This window comes from Colletotrichum lupini, chromosome 4 (genome assembly GCF_023278565.1).
Source record: "Colletotrichum lupini chromosome 4, complete sequence".
Lineage (NCBI taxonomy): Eukaryota > Fungi > Ascomycota > Sordariomycetes > Glomerellales > Glomerellaceae > Colletotrichum > Colletotrichum lupini.
In genome coordinates this window covers 4,866,141-4,883,202 of record NC_064677.1, presented here as the reverse complement: position 1 = coordinate 4,883,202, position 17,062 = coordinate 4,866,141, and the positions used below count along the sequence as shown (strand labels likewise).

The 17,062-nt window shown below is 44.4% G+C and overlaps 3 protein-coding genes across 3 annotated transcripts; 2 read left to right on the top strand and 1 right to left on the bottom strand.

Moving 5' to 3' along the window:
* Window positions 1-10,781: 10,781 nt before the first annotated feature.
* On the bottom strand, window positions 10,782-11,238 carry CLUP02_08563 (uncharacterized protein; the record flags this gene model as incomplete). Its single annotated transcript, XM_049287551.1, has 2 exons — window positions 10,782-11,149; window positions 11,214-11,238. The coding sequence occupies 2 exons, from the start codon at window positions 11,236-11,238 to the stop codon at window positions 10,782-10,784; spliced, it is 393 nt and encodes a 130-aa protein (XP_049144694.1).
* Window positions 11,239-12,258: 1,020 nt separating this feature from the next.
* CLUP02_08562 (ab-hydrolase associated lipase region) lies at window positions 12,259-14,413 on the top strand (the record flags this gene model as incomplete). Its single annotated transcript, XM_049287550.1, has 4 exons — window positions 12,259-12,391; window positions 12,454-12,549; window positions 12,629-12,924; window positions 12,980-14,413. The coding sequence occupies 4 exons, from the start codon at window positions 12,259-12,261 to the stop codon at window positions 14,411-14,413; spliced, it is 1,959 nt and encodes a 652-aa protein (XP_049144693.1).
* Window positions 14,414-15,690: 1,277 nt separating this feature from the next.
* CLUP02_08561 (RTA1 like protein) lies at window positions 15,691-16,923 on the top strand (the record flags this gene model as incomplete). Its single annotated transcript, XM_049287549.1, has 2 exons — window positions 15,691-16,257; window positions 16,321-16,923. 2 exons carry the CDS (start codon window positions 15,691-15,693, stop codon window positions 16,921-16,923), a joined length of 1,170 nt encoding a protein of 389 aa, XP_049144692.1.
* Window positions 16,924-17,062: the final 139 nt, after the last annotated feature.

Genomic DNA, 17,062 nt, shown 5'->3' with positions numbered 1-17,062 from the left:
AGAGTTGGCAGCACGATTTCAGCCTGCTCTGTCTTTGGCGTTGGTGTTCTGCCCAAATTCCTGACCCGGCTTTGTCGTCGGAAGGAGGGATGAAATGTGCCTGCCAAGAAACCCTGAATAAGGTTAAAGATTGGCAACAAGCTGAAGTTGCGTCTTTTGACACGCTATCTGCCCCGCTGTCGCCGGTTGAAAAGTTGACGAGACGACAAGGACGCCGAGACGAGCGTCGTGGGTAAGACTGTAAGCAATTGGACGACAGGGGTTCGGTGAGGTAAGGTAAGCGGAGTGACGATGCAAAGCCGCAAGCGAGTAAGACTTCGGTAGATAGAGTGAGGTAAGCTTGATTGCGTGGTGCTCTTGGCAGACGGGCAGCCCGGCGACGTATGAGGGTGACGGATCGACGATTTGCAGAATCAGGTTTCAGACATCAGGCCATCAAGTTCTTGGGAGAATTTGCGAGTCGCTCGTAGTTTCACCGAGGGGTTTGGACCGTTGGTGGACGAGGGTGATATTGTCACAGGTTTCCGTGGGTTTTAGTCCTTGGCGTGGGAAAGGGAAGGGGTGGGCAGGTTGAGACGTTTCCACGTCCCCTTCAAGCTGGAAACTGCCCGGGGGGGTTGGAGGGGCAGCAAGGAGGGGCCAAAGTGCCCGCAGCCCACCTATCCGTAGGGAAGGTGAGGTACCTCCGAGCCCCGGAACAAGGCGGACCAACGCTCGCTAGCGCCCTTTTCCCTGGTGGAGGGGTGTCACGGCTGCAGTCTGCAGATCACAGCGAATGCGCGGCTTGACCCCTCCACCTCACTATTGAACTCCATCGTTTTATATTACTAGAGGATTACCGCAGTATATATAGACGCTACCCTACCCTCGAGTTCCGTACTATTTAACTTTAACCCTTTTCTTACCTATCCTTTCCTCTATTCTACCCTCTCCCTCGTTAAGGAATTACTAAAATCGTAGTTTTAATAATTTATTAATAAGCTAATATTACTATTTAAAAATAAGTAACTTATATTTATATATAAGTACTAAGAGTTTTATTATTATAAAAATAATAACAAATATATTAAAGTACTTAAAAGAGCTTTTTAATAAACTTTTAATACTATTTAAAATTATAATCCTCGAATTATAAAAAGAAGCTAAAATATTATATTAATATAGCCCTATCTATCTCGTTAATACTAATAATAATCTTTTTAATATAAGATATATTATTAATACTCTACGGCTATATTATTACTTTTTATAAATTATACTTAATATTAATAAGAATTCTAGTGTTACGGCAGTGGGCACCAGGGCCCTGTGGGCCCTGTGGCTCAGCCTCAGGCTGCGAGGCTGAGCTCCCAGTGGTTACGTAACGAGCTAGACCGCTAGGTCTAAAGGGCTAGCCTACTAGCTTCTGCTTACTATTTTGTTTTTTCCTTCTTTATATTAAGTCTTTAGTTAATTAGGTTAATATAGTAGCGTTCCGACCTACTTTGAGTTCCTTTTTATAATATTACTTAACGTTATTTAATTAACTATTTTCTAAAAACGGAACGATAATATCTTAATTAATTAATTACTAGCTACCCTTATTAAGAAAGCGTATAAGAGAGCTGAGCGATAGCTAGTTAAATTAATCGTATATAAGTAGCGTAATTAATACTCCCTAAATATATACCCCCTTTATTAGATATAATAATTAGAGGATATAGCTAGGGAGGCTAGGTCTCCTTTCGTACTAACGGCTTTTAATAAAGTCGCCGCTTTTATAAGTCCTAATAGAGCGTCGTAGGCCCTAATAAAAGCGCTAAGCTCCCCGTTATTAATTTAGAAATTACGCTATCTAACTAGCTAATAGAGCGCTTCCTACCCTCTACTACCTAGGCCGATCGCTTAGCGTACTTTAGTAATATAGTTAACTAGCTTACCTCGCCTATTTATATCCGCAACGATATCCTTTTTAAAAAGAATACTAAGTAGTATATCGACCTTAACCTTATTTAAGAGCTATATTTTAAAAACGACGGAAAGACCTTACTTAAGTAGATCGAATAGTAGTTAAAAATGCGCATTACTTAGTACTAATTAGAACAGGTCCTAGCGTTTATTATTAGCTAGCTAAGTAATAGTACTAAGCGCTTATACGTAATAACCTATAAAAACCTTAACCTTACGTATATTACTACTATAGAGCTCTATATTATAAAAGAAGCCCTTACCTAAGCCTATATTAATAATATAGCTATAGTTAAAAAGCTAGAGTAATTAGAGAACGGCTCCTAGGCTAGCTTTATTTAGAATACTACTACCCTTAGTACGCTAGAGTAGTAGCTAATATATTTAGAGACGTAGGGTAGCCGCGAGACTACTTTAGCCTCGTCCTATCCCGTTACTTATAGCTCTTAAAAAATACTTAACGTACCTACTTTTATAAGTAATAATACTAGCCTTAAGTTTAATTACTAGCTTTAGCGTATTATAAAGCGCTTAGAGAACGCTAACTATAATATAAATAAGTACCGCTTAGAGTATATTATTAATAAGATTAGAAATAGCGTTACGGAGTTTATATACCTATTACTAACTTCTAACGAGATTACTACGGCTAAGTAGCTACTCTACGAGCTTAAGTCGGCTTATATTAGCCTAATTACTATAAACGACGCTAGCTATAAGCTAGACGTATTTATAATTATACTTAAAAACGTTTATTAAAAGCGCTTTATATTTACTAAGCTCGCGCGTATTAATAAGCTTCTAGAGTCTTAATAAAAGCGCCGTTTTTATAATAAGCTACTTATATATTTTTATAACTAGGCTATATTAAAGTACTTAGATAATACGACTATTTTTTAAAAGTATATTAAGTACGTTACTTAGCTAGCTAACGCGATATAGCCCCTTTTTATAAAGGACCGCGTAGTTAAGGCTTTTAATTAGACTTGCTAGACCTTAGGTAGAAGTAATAAAAGTAGCGGAAATAATAAAAGTACTAGAGGTACTAAATAGGACTAAGGTCGTACCTCTACCCGCAAGACGATCCCCAAAGCCCTATATTAAAAGCTTAAAAATAGTAGCGCTTATTTCGTTTATAATAATACTAAATATATCTCTAAAAACTACCCTAAGAAGCTAAAGATTACTATAGCCGCTATTAATACTACCGCGGGCCCTATTAAAATAGAGTCGGGTTTAGAAAACTAGACCCCTTAGTAAAAGTAAACTCCTAGCTAGGGGATACGTATAGAAAGGATAAAAGATTAATAATTAATTTAGTAAACTTATAAAATCTCGTAGGGGGTTAGCCCCTTAAAATAGAGCTTATATTAGTATTTAATAAATATAGAATTTACTTAAGAGCCTTACTTAATACGGGAGCTAATAAGTACGGATTTATAAATAACTGCGTAACCCCTTTATTATAATAGTTCTGCGCGGCCCTATTTTATAAATTATTATACTTAATCCCTATTATTAAGTTTAACGGAGAGTAATTAAATAATACTAGCGTAGTATAGATTACTAACTTATATATTAATTAACGGGTCCTTTTAAAAGTACCCCTCTTTTAGCTTAACACGGGCCGCTATAACTTAATCTTAAGGTAAAAGTAGTTCGAATACTACGGGGTAAACCCTAATATTCGCCGCCGATAGCTAATGTGGCCTAAGGACCTACCGCTATAAAAAATACCTATTACTATCGTTAAGGATATCGAGGACCTATATACCCCGGAAGTTATCGATATATAATACTAAATCGACGCTAACCGCTAGTAAGACTTATTTAAAATAGATATAGCCCGCTATAACTAAAAGCTTTAGTAATAGCGGGTAAAGGGCATACTAATTAGGATATTACTACGCCTACTAAAAACGATAGCCCGTTAGATATAGTAGTTAGACGAGGCTAAAAATATAAAGAAAATAGAACGCGCCTTTAAAAGCACTACTATTGCCCCCGTAAAGAGGGTTAGATAGTAAAAACTATACTTAGTAGCGTTATAAATAGATATTACTTTTATTAGCGCTCCTATATTTAAAAAGAACCTAAGGTAGAACGATATTAAAATAGGCTCTATATTACTTTATAAGCTAGACCGTATTATAGAGGATAAGAAGGAGGAGGTGGACCCCTTATATAACGACGACTAAGTTACTTATAACTTTATAATAACTAACTTATTAAAGTACTTATAGCCCTAGACCGACGTTTTTAATAAAGCGGCTAGCGATATACTTACGCTTTATAAGCTATATAACTATAAAATTAAGCTTTTAAATAGCGGTAGAGAGAAGCTAACTTATTACCTTTTATATAAGTAGTCGGTACTAGAGCTAGAGGCTATAAAAGCCTATTTACTAAAGTACTTATAAAAGGGATTTATTAAGCTAAGTAATACTCCTTTTGCGTTACTAACGCTATTTATAAAAAAATACGATAGTAGTTTACGCTTTTATATTAACTTTTATAAACTAAATAAGGTTATAAAAAAAAACCGTTACTTATTACTACTTATTAATAAGACCCTCGCGCGGCTAGGTAGGGTAAAGGTATTTATTAAACTAGATATTAAATAGGCCTTCTACTACATTCGCCTCGACTTAGCTTCCGAGGACTTAACGACGTTTAGAACCTGCTATAGGGTATATAAGTATAAGGTAGTACCCTTCGGGCTTTATAACGGGCCTATTATATACTAATAATATATAAACGAGATATTAATAAAGTACTTAGACGACTTTTATACGGTATATATAAATAATATCTTAATCTTTTTAAACGACCCCCTTTAGTACTAAGAATACGTTACTAAAGTACTAGACTGCCTATAAAAAGCAGGCTTATAAGCGGATATTAAGAAATATAAATTTAGTATTACTTTTATAAAGTACCTAAGCTTCGTGGTTTTTATAAAAAGTATATAGCTTAATAAGGAGAAAGTCTCTATAGTTAGAGACTAGAAGCTACCTATATTACTTAAGGGTATCTAGTCTTTCCTCGGGTTCTATAACTTCTATAAGAGATTTATAAAGGATTACGGCTACTTAGCTAGGCCCTTTATAAAACTAATAAATAAGGGAGTTCTTTTTAACTTTAGCGCCGACTACGAGACGGCCTTTAAAGCTATAAAACTAGCGCTAACGTTAGTACTAATCCTCTATTACTTTAAGCTAGAGCTATTAACGTAGTTAGAAACTAATACCTCTAACTTAGTATGCGCCAGAGCGCTACTATAATAATAAGAGGATAATAGGTTATAATACTTAGTAACTTTTTATTTAAAAATAATAAGCGGCGCAGAGCTTAACTACGCTATTTATAATAAAAAAAATACTAATAATAGTACTATACTTAGAAAAATAGCGCGCGGAGCTTATAAGCTACGAATATAAGTTCGACGTTATTATAAACTATTAGCTATTACTATTCTTTATAACTAAGCGCCTACTTAACTTATAATAAGCCCGCTAGGCCGGTACGCTAGCGGACTTTAACTTTTAAATTTATTATTACCTAGGGAAAGAGAACGTACTAATTAACGCCCTATTACGGAAAATAGAGGATATCCGTACTTAGTAAGTACTAAAAGAGGCTAATAGGACCTAAGTCCTCTTATTATTAAGACTACTATTCCCTAATATTACGGTAGAGCTACGGGCGCTATTAAGCGCTATAGTTAGTTAACTATAGCTTATAATTAGCTCGCTCTTATTAGAAGACGAGCTCTAGGGGTATTTATTAATAAAGAAGATTTTAAAGTTTAATAAAAACCTTATTATAGCGTCCCTCGTGCTAATACGAGCGCTAGTAACTAAAGGGCGCGAGCGCTAGTCTATTTAAAACGACGGATTATTAATAATAAACGGGAAGCTCGTAGTGCCCGAGGAAGAGAACCTTTATATTATAGTTATCCGCGAGGTCTATAAATAAAAGCTCCTCGTTTACTTAGGGCGTAATAAGGTTATAAAAATAATTAAGTAGTAATATTACTAGCTAGGCTTAATAGCGGATACTTATTAATACGTACGGAACTATTATACTTATTACTAATTATAAAAGCTGCGCAATAAGCCCTCGGGGGAGCTAAGGCTACTTCTAGTACCCGACTACCCGTAGTAATATATTTTTACTAACTTTATAACTATCCTTACTAATTAAAAAAGATTTGATAATATTTAGGTAGTAGTAGACTACCTAAGTAAGAGGGCGATATCTATTCCTTATTATAAAACTACTATAGTAAAAGATATAAGCTAAATATTCTACGAACGGGTACTACTTATCTTCGGCCTATTAAAAACTATTATATTAAACCGAGGCCCCTAATTTATCTTCGATTTTTAAGGGGAACTCTATAAAATCTATGGGGTTAAGCTATAGCTATTAACGGCCGACTACCCCTAGATAGACGGCTAAATAGAGGTACTAAACTAATATATCTTATAATAGTTAAGACTACTAGTTAACTAATACTAAAATAACTAGAGCGATATACTACCCGCGGTCGACTTTACTTATACTACTTAGCTTAGTAAGATTATAAGGCTATTGTTATACGAAATAGAATTCGGTTATTAACTACGGCTTTTTTTTAATTAATCTAAACGAACTTACTAATTCGGCTTTATAAAAAAAAGCTAAACCGCACTAACGCGTAGCGTATAGCTTAGGGGATATATAAGGCCTAGGAGACCGCTAGGGGTAATATAAAGGTTACTTAGGTATAATATAAAAAGTATACTAACTACTACTAGCGCCTAGACGACTTAAAGCTAGGAGACTAGGTCTTCGTTAATATTTTATACTAAAAGTCTACTAATACGAATAAATTATAATAACCGTAGGCTAGGCTATAGCCTATTATTAGTACCGGATAGGGGGGTATATAGATTATAAAATTATTAGCGAGTAGCCGGGTATACCTAGTTTTTTACTTAAGTAAGCTAAAAAAGGCCGCCGACGACTTACTACTTAAGTAAAACTAAGACCTACCGCTACTAATTATTAATAATAACGGCGAACTAGAGTACGAGGTCTCGGAGGTCGTTAAATTACGCTTATATAAAGGAAAACTATAATACTAAGCGGACTAAAAAGGGTATAATACGGATCCGACTTAGTACGACGTAAAGAGCTTTAAATATATACTAACGGCGCTCTAGGCGTTCTATTATTAATACTTAATTACTAAGGGCCCGCTACGGAACTTAAATATATAAATAAAAACTACTGCGGCTAGTAATTTACTATTACTAAGAGAGAACGATAATATAATAATAGTAATTACGGCTATAGATTCGCTAGAATAAGGGGTAATTTAGAGGTTTATTTTTTTAGTACTACGAATAGCGCCCTCTAGTATAGAAGGGGGGGTAATATTACGGTAGTAGGTACTAAGGCCCTGTGGGCCCTATGGCTTAGCCCTAGGCTACGAGGCTAAGCTCTTAGTAGTTACGTAACGAGCTAGACCGCTAGGTCTAAAGGGCTAGCCTACTAGCTTCTACTTACTATTTTATTTTTTCCCTCTTTACGTTAAGTCTTTAGTTAATTAGGTTAATATAGTAGCGTTCCGACCTACCTCGAGTTCCCTTTCGTAACACTAGCGTTATTTTTTAGTTCGTTTCTTAGTTTTTTTATTAAAACCGTTATTATAAGGTTAATTTAGTTATTAATATCTTAATAAGTATTTTAACTTAATTTAGAGGCTTTTATAGCCCTTAAAAAAAGGCTTTTAAAGGACTTATAATTAGACTTTTTACTTATTATAAATAAAGCTATTATAATTAAAGCTTTAGTATTACGAACCTTAATAATAAATAATTAATAATATAGTTATTTTTCTTTTATAGCGAGCTTAAAAAAGTATTTTAATTTAAATACTAAATAAGTACTATATTATTTTATTAAAACTGTATTCTTATACTTATGACTTAAAAAGAATTAACTTTCTTCGATAATAAAGTACTTAGACCCCTCTACCTTTACCGCCCCAAACCTTTTCTTAACTTCAACTCCACCTTTTTATTACATTGGATATCAAATTGATATGACTTACACTGTCTCACGCTCTTTATAAAGCAGTCTTCGTCCGTCCTTTATCTCTACCGGTCTTTTCCTTTTCTTTTCTCTTTAGCGCAATTCTACCCTCGTTCACAGAATTCGCTACGTAGCCGAGTCTCTTCAGCCAAACTCATCTAAAGATTCCTGCGTTTCTTTTTTCCATATCGTCTTAACTCGCCTCCCTTGTTCCGCCGCCATGACCGCTAACCAAGCCACGATTACAAGCCTATAGTTATGCTGCGACGTTGAGCAGGCCAGGAGTGCACCTTTCTTCCTTTGTTCCGCTGGCCAGGTCGTCTCCCTTCTAGGTGAGACTTGATCTCGGAAGCGTAGAGCAAACTGTTTTTCAATCGATTTTCCTGTGTACGCGGTAATGGGACGCCAGCCGAAGTCCAGTCGAGAACCGAATTCTTCAAAACAACTCTTTTTTACAACAACCCGCTGGGAGGCATCCGCATGGGCCTGAAGCGTCGATGAATCCGTCCGAAAGAGTCCACGCGCCGGGGATAACGTGCGGCACAACTATGAACACCCCGGCGCGGCTGGCCGCGGATGACGAGAGTCCGCTGGAGAGAGCCGCGTGAGCCTGAAGCGACGGCGCTTTTTCTTTATTTTCTTCCCTTCTCGCTCGATCCTACACGTCCCCTGCCTGCCTCACCTGGGCTTGGTCTCTTCGTCGAGATAGAGAACAGGGCTGAGAAGGTTGGTGGGCTTCCGTCCTGACTCGCCTGGCCTGGTCTCTCTGTGAGATAAGGACGGGCTAGAGAAGGAGGAGAGTGACAGAGCGGGAAGGGGGCGCCAACCTTTTCTTTTTCTTATTTTTTTCATGTCAGCCCATCATAACGCCGAGAGTTGGGCAAGCCCGCTGAAGCGCTCGGGATGGGCCCGCGTCGTCAAGTCCGTCTTTACACGGGAGTGATTTGGCGCGGGTCCGAAATTGCGTGGAGGGTCCCTTGCAAAGTCTGGACCTTTTCGTTGGTGCGAGGGATTATGGTGCTCTTGTGAGAGTATCGACCAACCAGACTGGAACGATTTAATGGAGATGATCTGTGGAGAGGGGATAATCCGGGGCACGGGGCTGTGGAGATGAATTCACACGATTAATGGGGCCGTAATATGACGGATATATGGAGGCAGCTCTCGACAATCAGATGCGAGATCCGATGGGGTACGGAAGGATTAATTTCCAAGGGCAACCGAACTAGCCTGATAATATAATCTTAATTCATCGCACCTGCTGTTTTCTCAACAAGGGTCCCGCTCCGTGATCATTTGACTGTAGATAAAATGTAGAGTCAACTGTCCTTGCTGAAGTAGATGTGCCTCCAATTCTTGCATACGTAACAAGATTTCTTGATGACTGTGTCAAAGGCGATTTCAATTGAACTGTCCAAGCCCAACTCTATATTGCTAATGATATCTTCTTCCGTAACCAAGTTTCAGAAGTTACAGTATACGTGAAAGAGGAAGTAGACTCGGTCAGCTTCGCCTGATAAGTACTTCCGTCCATACTGAAGATGATTCCAAGGGATGGGCGCTGCGTAGTCCTAGGCACCTTTGTGTTATTGAGAAAAGAGCCCACGCCTACATCTTTCGTGATAGGAGTTTATGGTTGCAGCCATATTAGTACACATTGAACTGCGCTGAGGCACGTAAACTGAGTTTGCAAAGCGTGAGCCTCTCCAAGTACCGATGGTCAGATTAACGGCATATATCTAAGTGATTCATTCATGAGTGAGCCGAGAGGGTGGTAAAATGACCTGTCCCGAATACACACATGATGGAATACGTGGGAAGCCCATATATACCCCTTCAAGTCCATTCCTATCACCAGCACAGCAGGCGCCTTCCTAGGTCGGTTGGTCAGGTCAAACTGGCTGGGTGGTGGAGTGGTTCATGGTCAACAATTAAAATCGCCAACCAGCCTACTCGACGACAGGCTTAGCGCATACGAGTATCACGAGTTCGAATCCCGGAATGAGCACTATTAAATTTCCCAGCATGAGCACCGAGAGATGTAGCCCCCAGTTCAGCACCGGGAGGGGTGAACTCTTTTTTTCGTTCTCTCTATTTCTGAGACTTCCCTGAGACCCGGCTGCCTTGCCCACGTACTAAGGGAAACCGGTCTGTTAGCGGTGATGCCGACGATGTATCTCTCATGCCGAGCGAAGAGGGGCTGATACTAAGATCTGGGCCATGCTATAGGTAAGACTTGACACAGCATTCACTCATCGGAAGTTTGGGCTGAGTCTCCCTGACCCTCTCATCGGTTGAAGCAGCCAAGTTCAGAAGATAACACAGTCCCAGGGTGAGTCGCACCGATGAGACGGTACGGGTTTGCTCGGAATGCTTGCGACTGTACTGCTGATTATGTCCCGTAGTATTAGATTCATCTTTCATCATAATCAGATGCTCTAGTTTCCAATCTTCTTAGTGGAGAAGTTCTATGGCCGTGCGAATCTTACAATTCCTTTCGAATACATGAGCATGCTTTGCCTCGTGGTTCGTCGTGTGAGGACCCAAGAAGATGCAGCTCGGGCCTGTCCTAAACAGGGCCATCGTTTTTGTATGTTTTGAGAACGCCATGACGCCTCCCTATGCCTCGCTCTTCAGATCATACACATAGTTTGTACAAGTATTGTATCCCACAACCGCGCCTGTCAGCGGTCACCCTCCTTTCCCCCTCTTATTGACTCTTCTTTTTTGCCTCTCTTGCCCTTAGCAAATCACTTCTTCTGCGCGGCCTCCTGCTCCTTGCGGTACTGCTCGTTCTCGACCTCGCGCCAGTCCCTAGGCGCGGGTTCGTTGCCGTCTGTCTCGCCCCTGCCGCCGGCAAAGGCCGGTCGTCCGGCGTAGAGCTGGTAGCCCTTGCCGCTCTCGGCGTCGTTCATGGTCTTGTAGTTGACGGGCATGTTGCCGCGGAAGCGCTTGCGCATGTCGACCATGCCGCGCTTGCACTCGCCGAAACCCTTTTTCAGCTGCTGGCACTTTGTGGGGAGGCCCTCGACGAGGGGCGATCGGAGGCAGTCGGAGGCGCTGTTGCGCTGGACCATGACGCACTCGGATTCCTGGAGGCATTGCGCGAGAGCCTCGCCTGGGGAAAAGGGTCAGTATACCGTCTAGTCGCGGAATGAGTGGGAGGATAAGGGAGAGCGTACGCAGTTCTTTGCAAGAGCTAGGCATGGTGATGGTGGTTTGGCATTCCCTCGGTACCTTAGAGACGAGTACACGGAAGTGGTGCGACTATTTGGGAGCTGTCGCTTGTCGGAGCTTCAAGTTTGCGATGAGCGGTCCCCCGGGCCCCGGGGAAGAAGGGAAAAAAAACATGATAGCTGTGATTGGCCAAAGTGGGAAGGATAAGACCCACCTTTGTGCAGCGGTGTGCTGCAAGGTGCGAGAGTCGCAGAGGCAAGAGCAGGGCCGCTAGAGTTGGATGTCCCTGCAGTCCTTCAATAAGAAAACCCCACTTTGGGGGAGCAAGTTGGCAAGGATGCGGGCTCCTCCGTCCAACCGCGTGCTCACACGCCAGCGTCCCTGCCACTGACACACTGTCAGATCTGTTGATTGGAATGATTTGGGGAGCACAAGAGGGGCCAAGGAGGCCCAAGGAGTCGTGGCGCCGCGTGGGAGAAGTCGGGAAGGTGGGCTGTGACCTTGGAACTGGACCTTTTTGGGAGCTTCCCGCCCAGATGGGATGCCTTCCATCCTCACATGTGACATCACTCAAGGTACGGATACCTCACCTTACTAGTGGTAGTACCTTAGGTTCGTTCACCTTGCACATCTTCTTCCCTCTGGAAACCTCAGACTTCCCACACACTGCGGACCACTCACTTCCAGATTCGTTCCGCTGACACACATTCTTGCGTCCAGCCATTGCCAGTCGAGAAACTACGCAGTAGTCAAATCACTTAAGCTTTTTGTTGTCTGCGCATTCAGCGATAATGGCTTGAAATCCCCTTGCAACCTTTTCTTCTTCTTTCTCTCTTAGACATACTCGTTCCTGCCACGCCACGGCTTCTACGTTAGATTAATCTCGTTCCAATTGCGCAACCACCATGGCTATCCCTTTCATTGGGCGATTGAACATGTAAGAGATGCCTTCTGCCTGTATTTGCGGTTTTATCGTCCTTTTCTCTCCCTTTCCTCCTTTTTCCTGGCCTTTCCCCTCGTTCCCTCGCTCGAGCTCGAGCTCCCTCTCCAATGCAGCGCAACTCGCGAATAAGACTTGGCCTGGCACTAACGGCATTGCGCAGCGTCGAATATGTAGCTCTAGTGGGGTCCTTCCTACTTGTCGGGCTCGAGGCTATCATCCGTGTCCTTACCTTGGCTCTGCGTACGAAATGCGCCTCCCTCCGAGCGGTGGCGTCCAAGCTAGCTAATCCGGTTTCCCTACAGCTTCGCCGCTCATCTCGCTCTTTTATAGAGCTTCCCGTCGCTTATTTAACCGATATTCGACTCCGGAGCAGAAGCGCGCCGAGCAAAAAAAGAAATGTTCGTCTCTCGTCTGGCGGCTGTTCCAACCTACATTTGTGTGGTTCACATTGCGCTAACCGTTGGTGATGCCGCGCAGCCATCTCCACTTCCGTGCGAGACGCCTCCGACTTTGTGGATCTTTGCCGCCTGTACGGATATGAAGCTGAAGAGCATGTCCTCCAGACCAAGGATGGGTACCTGCTCGGTCTGCACCGTCTGGCATGGAAGAAGGGCGAGGAGGAACAAAAGATCAACAGCGGACCGGGAAGTCTGAAGAAGAAGGTCTTGTATCTACACCATGGACTGCTCATGAACTCCGAGGTGTGGGTCTGCTTGACCGATGAGCAGCGATGTCTTCCTTTTGTGCTCGTCGAGAAGGGCTATGATGTTTGGGTCGGTGCTTCGCCTTGCGATAACTTGAGCGCGCCTTTGCTGACTATCCGTGTAGTTTGGCAACAACCGTGGCAACAAGTACTCCAAGAAGTCGGTGCATCACTCGCCCAAGTCGACTGATTTTTGGAACTTTTCCATCGACGAATTCGCCTTCCACGATATCCCGGACAGCATCTCGTACATCCTGGAGACAACTTCGCAGGAGAGCTTGTCGTACATTGGCTTCTCTCAGGGAACCGCCCAGGCCTTTGCTACCCTTGCTATCCATCCCAAGCTCAATCAGCAGGTCAATGTCTTCATTGCCTTGGCCCCGGCCATGTCGCCAGCAGGTCTTTCCAACGGAATCGTCGACGCTCTGATCAAAGCCTCACCTCAGGTTCTGTTCCTTCTCTTCGGCCGTCGATCCATCCTCAGCTCCGCCACCATGTGGCAGTCCATTCTTTACCCGCCCATCTTTGTTAGAGTCATCGATATGGGTCTTTCCTTTTTGTTCAATTGGCAGACGAAAAACATCACACTCAGCCAAAAGCTTGCGGCGTACCCTCATCTGTACTCCTTCACCAGCACAAAGAGTGTGGTTCACTGGTTCCAGATCATCCGGAACAAGTCGTTCCAAATGTACGATGACGATGTCCACCAACCTATGTCGATAAGCTCTTCTAGCAAGTACACCAAGGTCGCCAAATACCCCACACGGAACATCAAGACGCCTATCGTTCTTGTTTACGGTGGTAGCGATTCGTTAGTCGACATCAAAGTGATGCTCAAGGAGCTCCCAACCCAGACAATAGCCACAGAGATCCCTCATTATGAGCACCTCGACTTCTTATGGGGTAAAGACAACAATGTTCAGGTGTTCCCTCACGTTTTCGATGCTCTCGACAGTTTCACCGATGCCCAACATACCAAGGAGGAATACGACCGCTACCAGCTGGCAAGACAAGAGAGTCTTATGGGCTCCGGGAACGCATACAAGAGACACGCTTATAGAGATAGCGATGTTTCTGGCGATGTCTCTGCCAGCGAAGCCTCCAATACTGTGGATGAGGGCCGAAACGGCAACGGTATCGAGACTGTGGAGAGACCGACTTCCCAAAACAAGACCCGTGACCGCCCTTCTGGGATCCCTTCCCCGTATAACACCACCCGCCTGCGTACTCCATACTCCCAAGTTGCAGCCGACGACGAGTCGCCGTCACCCTCTCCAGATAGGCCATCCAGCCGCGCGGCCGAAGGCGAAGAGCGACCGGACAGCTCGTTGAGCCATCGCGAGTCTCCAACGTCCAAGCTCAAGGGCATCGGCGTTCGGCGCGGAAGCGGAGGCAGCCACCTGAGCCTGGATAGTATGCGCGAGGGACGGGGTATCAGTCTCGGAACGAGTAAGGCCTTGGGCGGCGTGGTCACAAAGAACCCCATTGATCCCAAGGGGCTTCCTGACGAGAGCAAGACCGGTGGGAAAAAGAAGAAGCGCGTGACGGTTGCGCCATAGGCCTTGAATGCCAAGGACTTCGGAGGTGTAGGATATGGATTGGACCAAGGCGGCAAAACAGCACATCTTTCGTAGTGTAATCTATTCACTAGACTCGTCCTGATTGAGCTAGACGGCGAACGGAATCCCGGTGCTTCACTTGTCTCTAGCATTTCTGAGGCCCTTCCACCACGCCTGTACCCAATAAGTGAAGACGTGCATTTCAATAATTGAATAAAGTGTCAAAGCTCTCCTACTCATCGTTTGATGCAACCTCTGCACGTGTTCATCGATCGGGAGCTCCCCCTCACCTGGCAAAAGTATATCTGTGTTGCGGGCCGATAGGACAAGTTACCTTGTGGATTGCGGAGAGCTATGTAGAAAATTGGATTAAGCTCGAGACTAGGAGAGTTTGGACGAACACCCTTGTAACCTCCCCGCCCCTGGTTACTTGAAGCGATTTGACGATTAAGCTTACCCATATTGTTGATCACGGATGTAACTATGGTGAGAAAGACGGCATCTGTTACGGCACTTATGGAGTGATTCGAACAGACCCAGTTCCAGGCCGGCGGTAAGTGTCGTTCTCAATAGAAGATTCTCGAGACATTCTTCCACTTGATGGGAGTGTGGGTAAATACCGGAGAACTGTTTTCAGCCCGAATCAATACGGGTTCAATTATTCGGGACGCCACGAACTGTCATAGATGGCGGAGCACTATGATGAGCGAATTATCCAATATGCAGTGTTCTTTTGCCTGCTCGACCTCACAGGCATTTCGTTTCTATCCCCCCGACTTTTAAGTCTTTCCCCTGCATGGCGAGCCGCGCCATGTGTAAGTGTCTAGACGCCAAACGTTGTCAAAGTCGAACGAGATGATACCGAAAGGGTTCCTCATATGTCGGGGGATGAGCCGGGTAGAAGTGATGAGGACATTGAACGGGGAGCGTTTACCCCGTATCAAGTGCAATGTTGCCCTTGACCTAACTACGAGGTCAATTGCTCCCAAGATGAGCTCAATCATGATTTCTGTCTCCCCACGAATAATTTTGGTCCCGTCTACCCTGAGGGGTTGGAGGTATATCATACCTCCCGGCTCTTTCCCTCTTCTTTCTCGATGTGCTTTCTCTCTCGGAGAGTTTTGCCATCATTCCCCTTGCCTTATTCTGCCATTGAAAAGACATTGAAGCCCCCTCCGGCCCATTGCCCCTTTCCCATTCCCCCTCCTTGTCCATCCACCTCATCCATCTCCCCGTTCATCACACACCGCGAGCACCGCGGCCAACCCCAGCCCAAGATGGACTACGACAAAATGATGAAAATCGTCCAAGACGCCCACAAAGACCCCTCAACCATCGACCCAGACCGCATCCTGAACCACATCTTCGCCTCCACGGGCTACAGCGTAGAAAACCCCCCTCCCGAAGCCGTCATCAAACAGCTCAAAATCGACTTTGCACCCTGGCTCCCCGCCTTCTGCTTCCTCAAGCCCGACCTCGAGTACTGCCAGGAAGGCGTCATCTCCTTCTACTCGTACCGCGTCTCCTTGGCTGCAAACGTCGTCTTTCTCGTCCTGTTTTTCCTGTCGTTTTGCGGGTTCGCGTATACCATGTACCGCACGCGCCGGGCGAACCTGTTTAGCGTCGCCATGATGCTGGGGATCGTGTCCGAGATGATTGGATACTCGGGACGCATCTTCAGCTGGAAGAACCAGTGGAACGAGAATCCTTTCTTGGTGCAGGTTTGCTGTTTGACTGTCGGTCCGGCGTTCCTCGCCGCGGGCATCTATCTCTGTCTGCGGCGGATCGTCACAGCGTTTGGGCCCAAGAACTCGAGGATCCCGCCGAAATGGTACACCAGGATCGTAAGGAACTCTCTTTATCAAGACACTGAGAGAGAGAGAGAGAGAGGAAGCTAACAAACCCAGTTCATCCCCTGCGACCTAATCTCCCTCGCCCTCCAAGCCGTAGGCGGCGCCCTCGCCTCCGTCGCCTCCAAACGCGACCTCCCCACCGCAAAAGGCGACGCCGTCATGATCGCAGGCCTCGCCTTCCAAGTCTTCACCATGTTCGCCTTCATGCTCGTCGCCGCCGACTTCGCCCTGCGCACCTACCGCGCCTCCCGCCACGCCCACCTCCCCAACCTCTCCTGCGCCCTCGACAACCACCCGGACATGGTCCGCCTCCGCCGCTCCTCGCGCTTCAAGGGGTTCCTGGGCGCCCTCGTGGTGTCCACCGTTTGCATCTTCATCCGCTGCGTCTTTCGCGTCATTGAGCTCAGCGGCGGGTGGACGGGCCCCCTGATGGCGCGCCAGGATCTTTTCATCGCGTTTGAGGGCGTCATGATTGTCGTTTCCGTCGTGGGGTTGAATTTCTTTCATCCTGCGCTGTGTGGTTCGCAGTTGTTTAAGCCGCCGGCTGATCGTACTGCTGGCGTGCCAAACAGGCGTAGGAGGATCATTTCGGGACCGAGGTTGGTCAACTTTGATTCATATGAAAAGAGCAATGGGAGCTCCATCGAGACTGCTTAATGGGTTGGGCCTTTGCCAAGTTTTCCAAATGCCCTTGTATCTTTTCTCTCAAAAAGCATGTAAGCATGTAATACTGTTCCAGACGCTTCCCCCATGCTTCAAGCGTCAGTAGTATAGACCGACTGCTTACCCCTTTTAT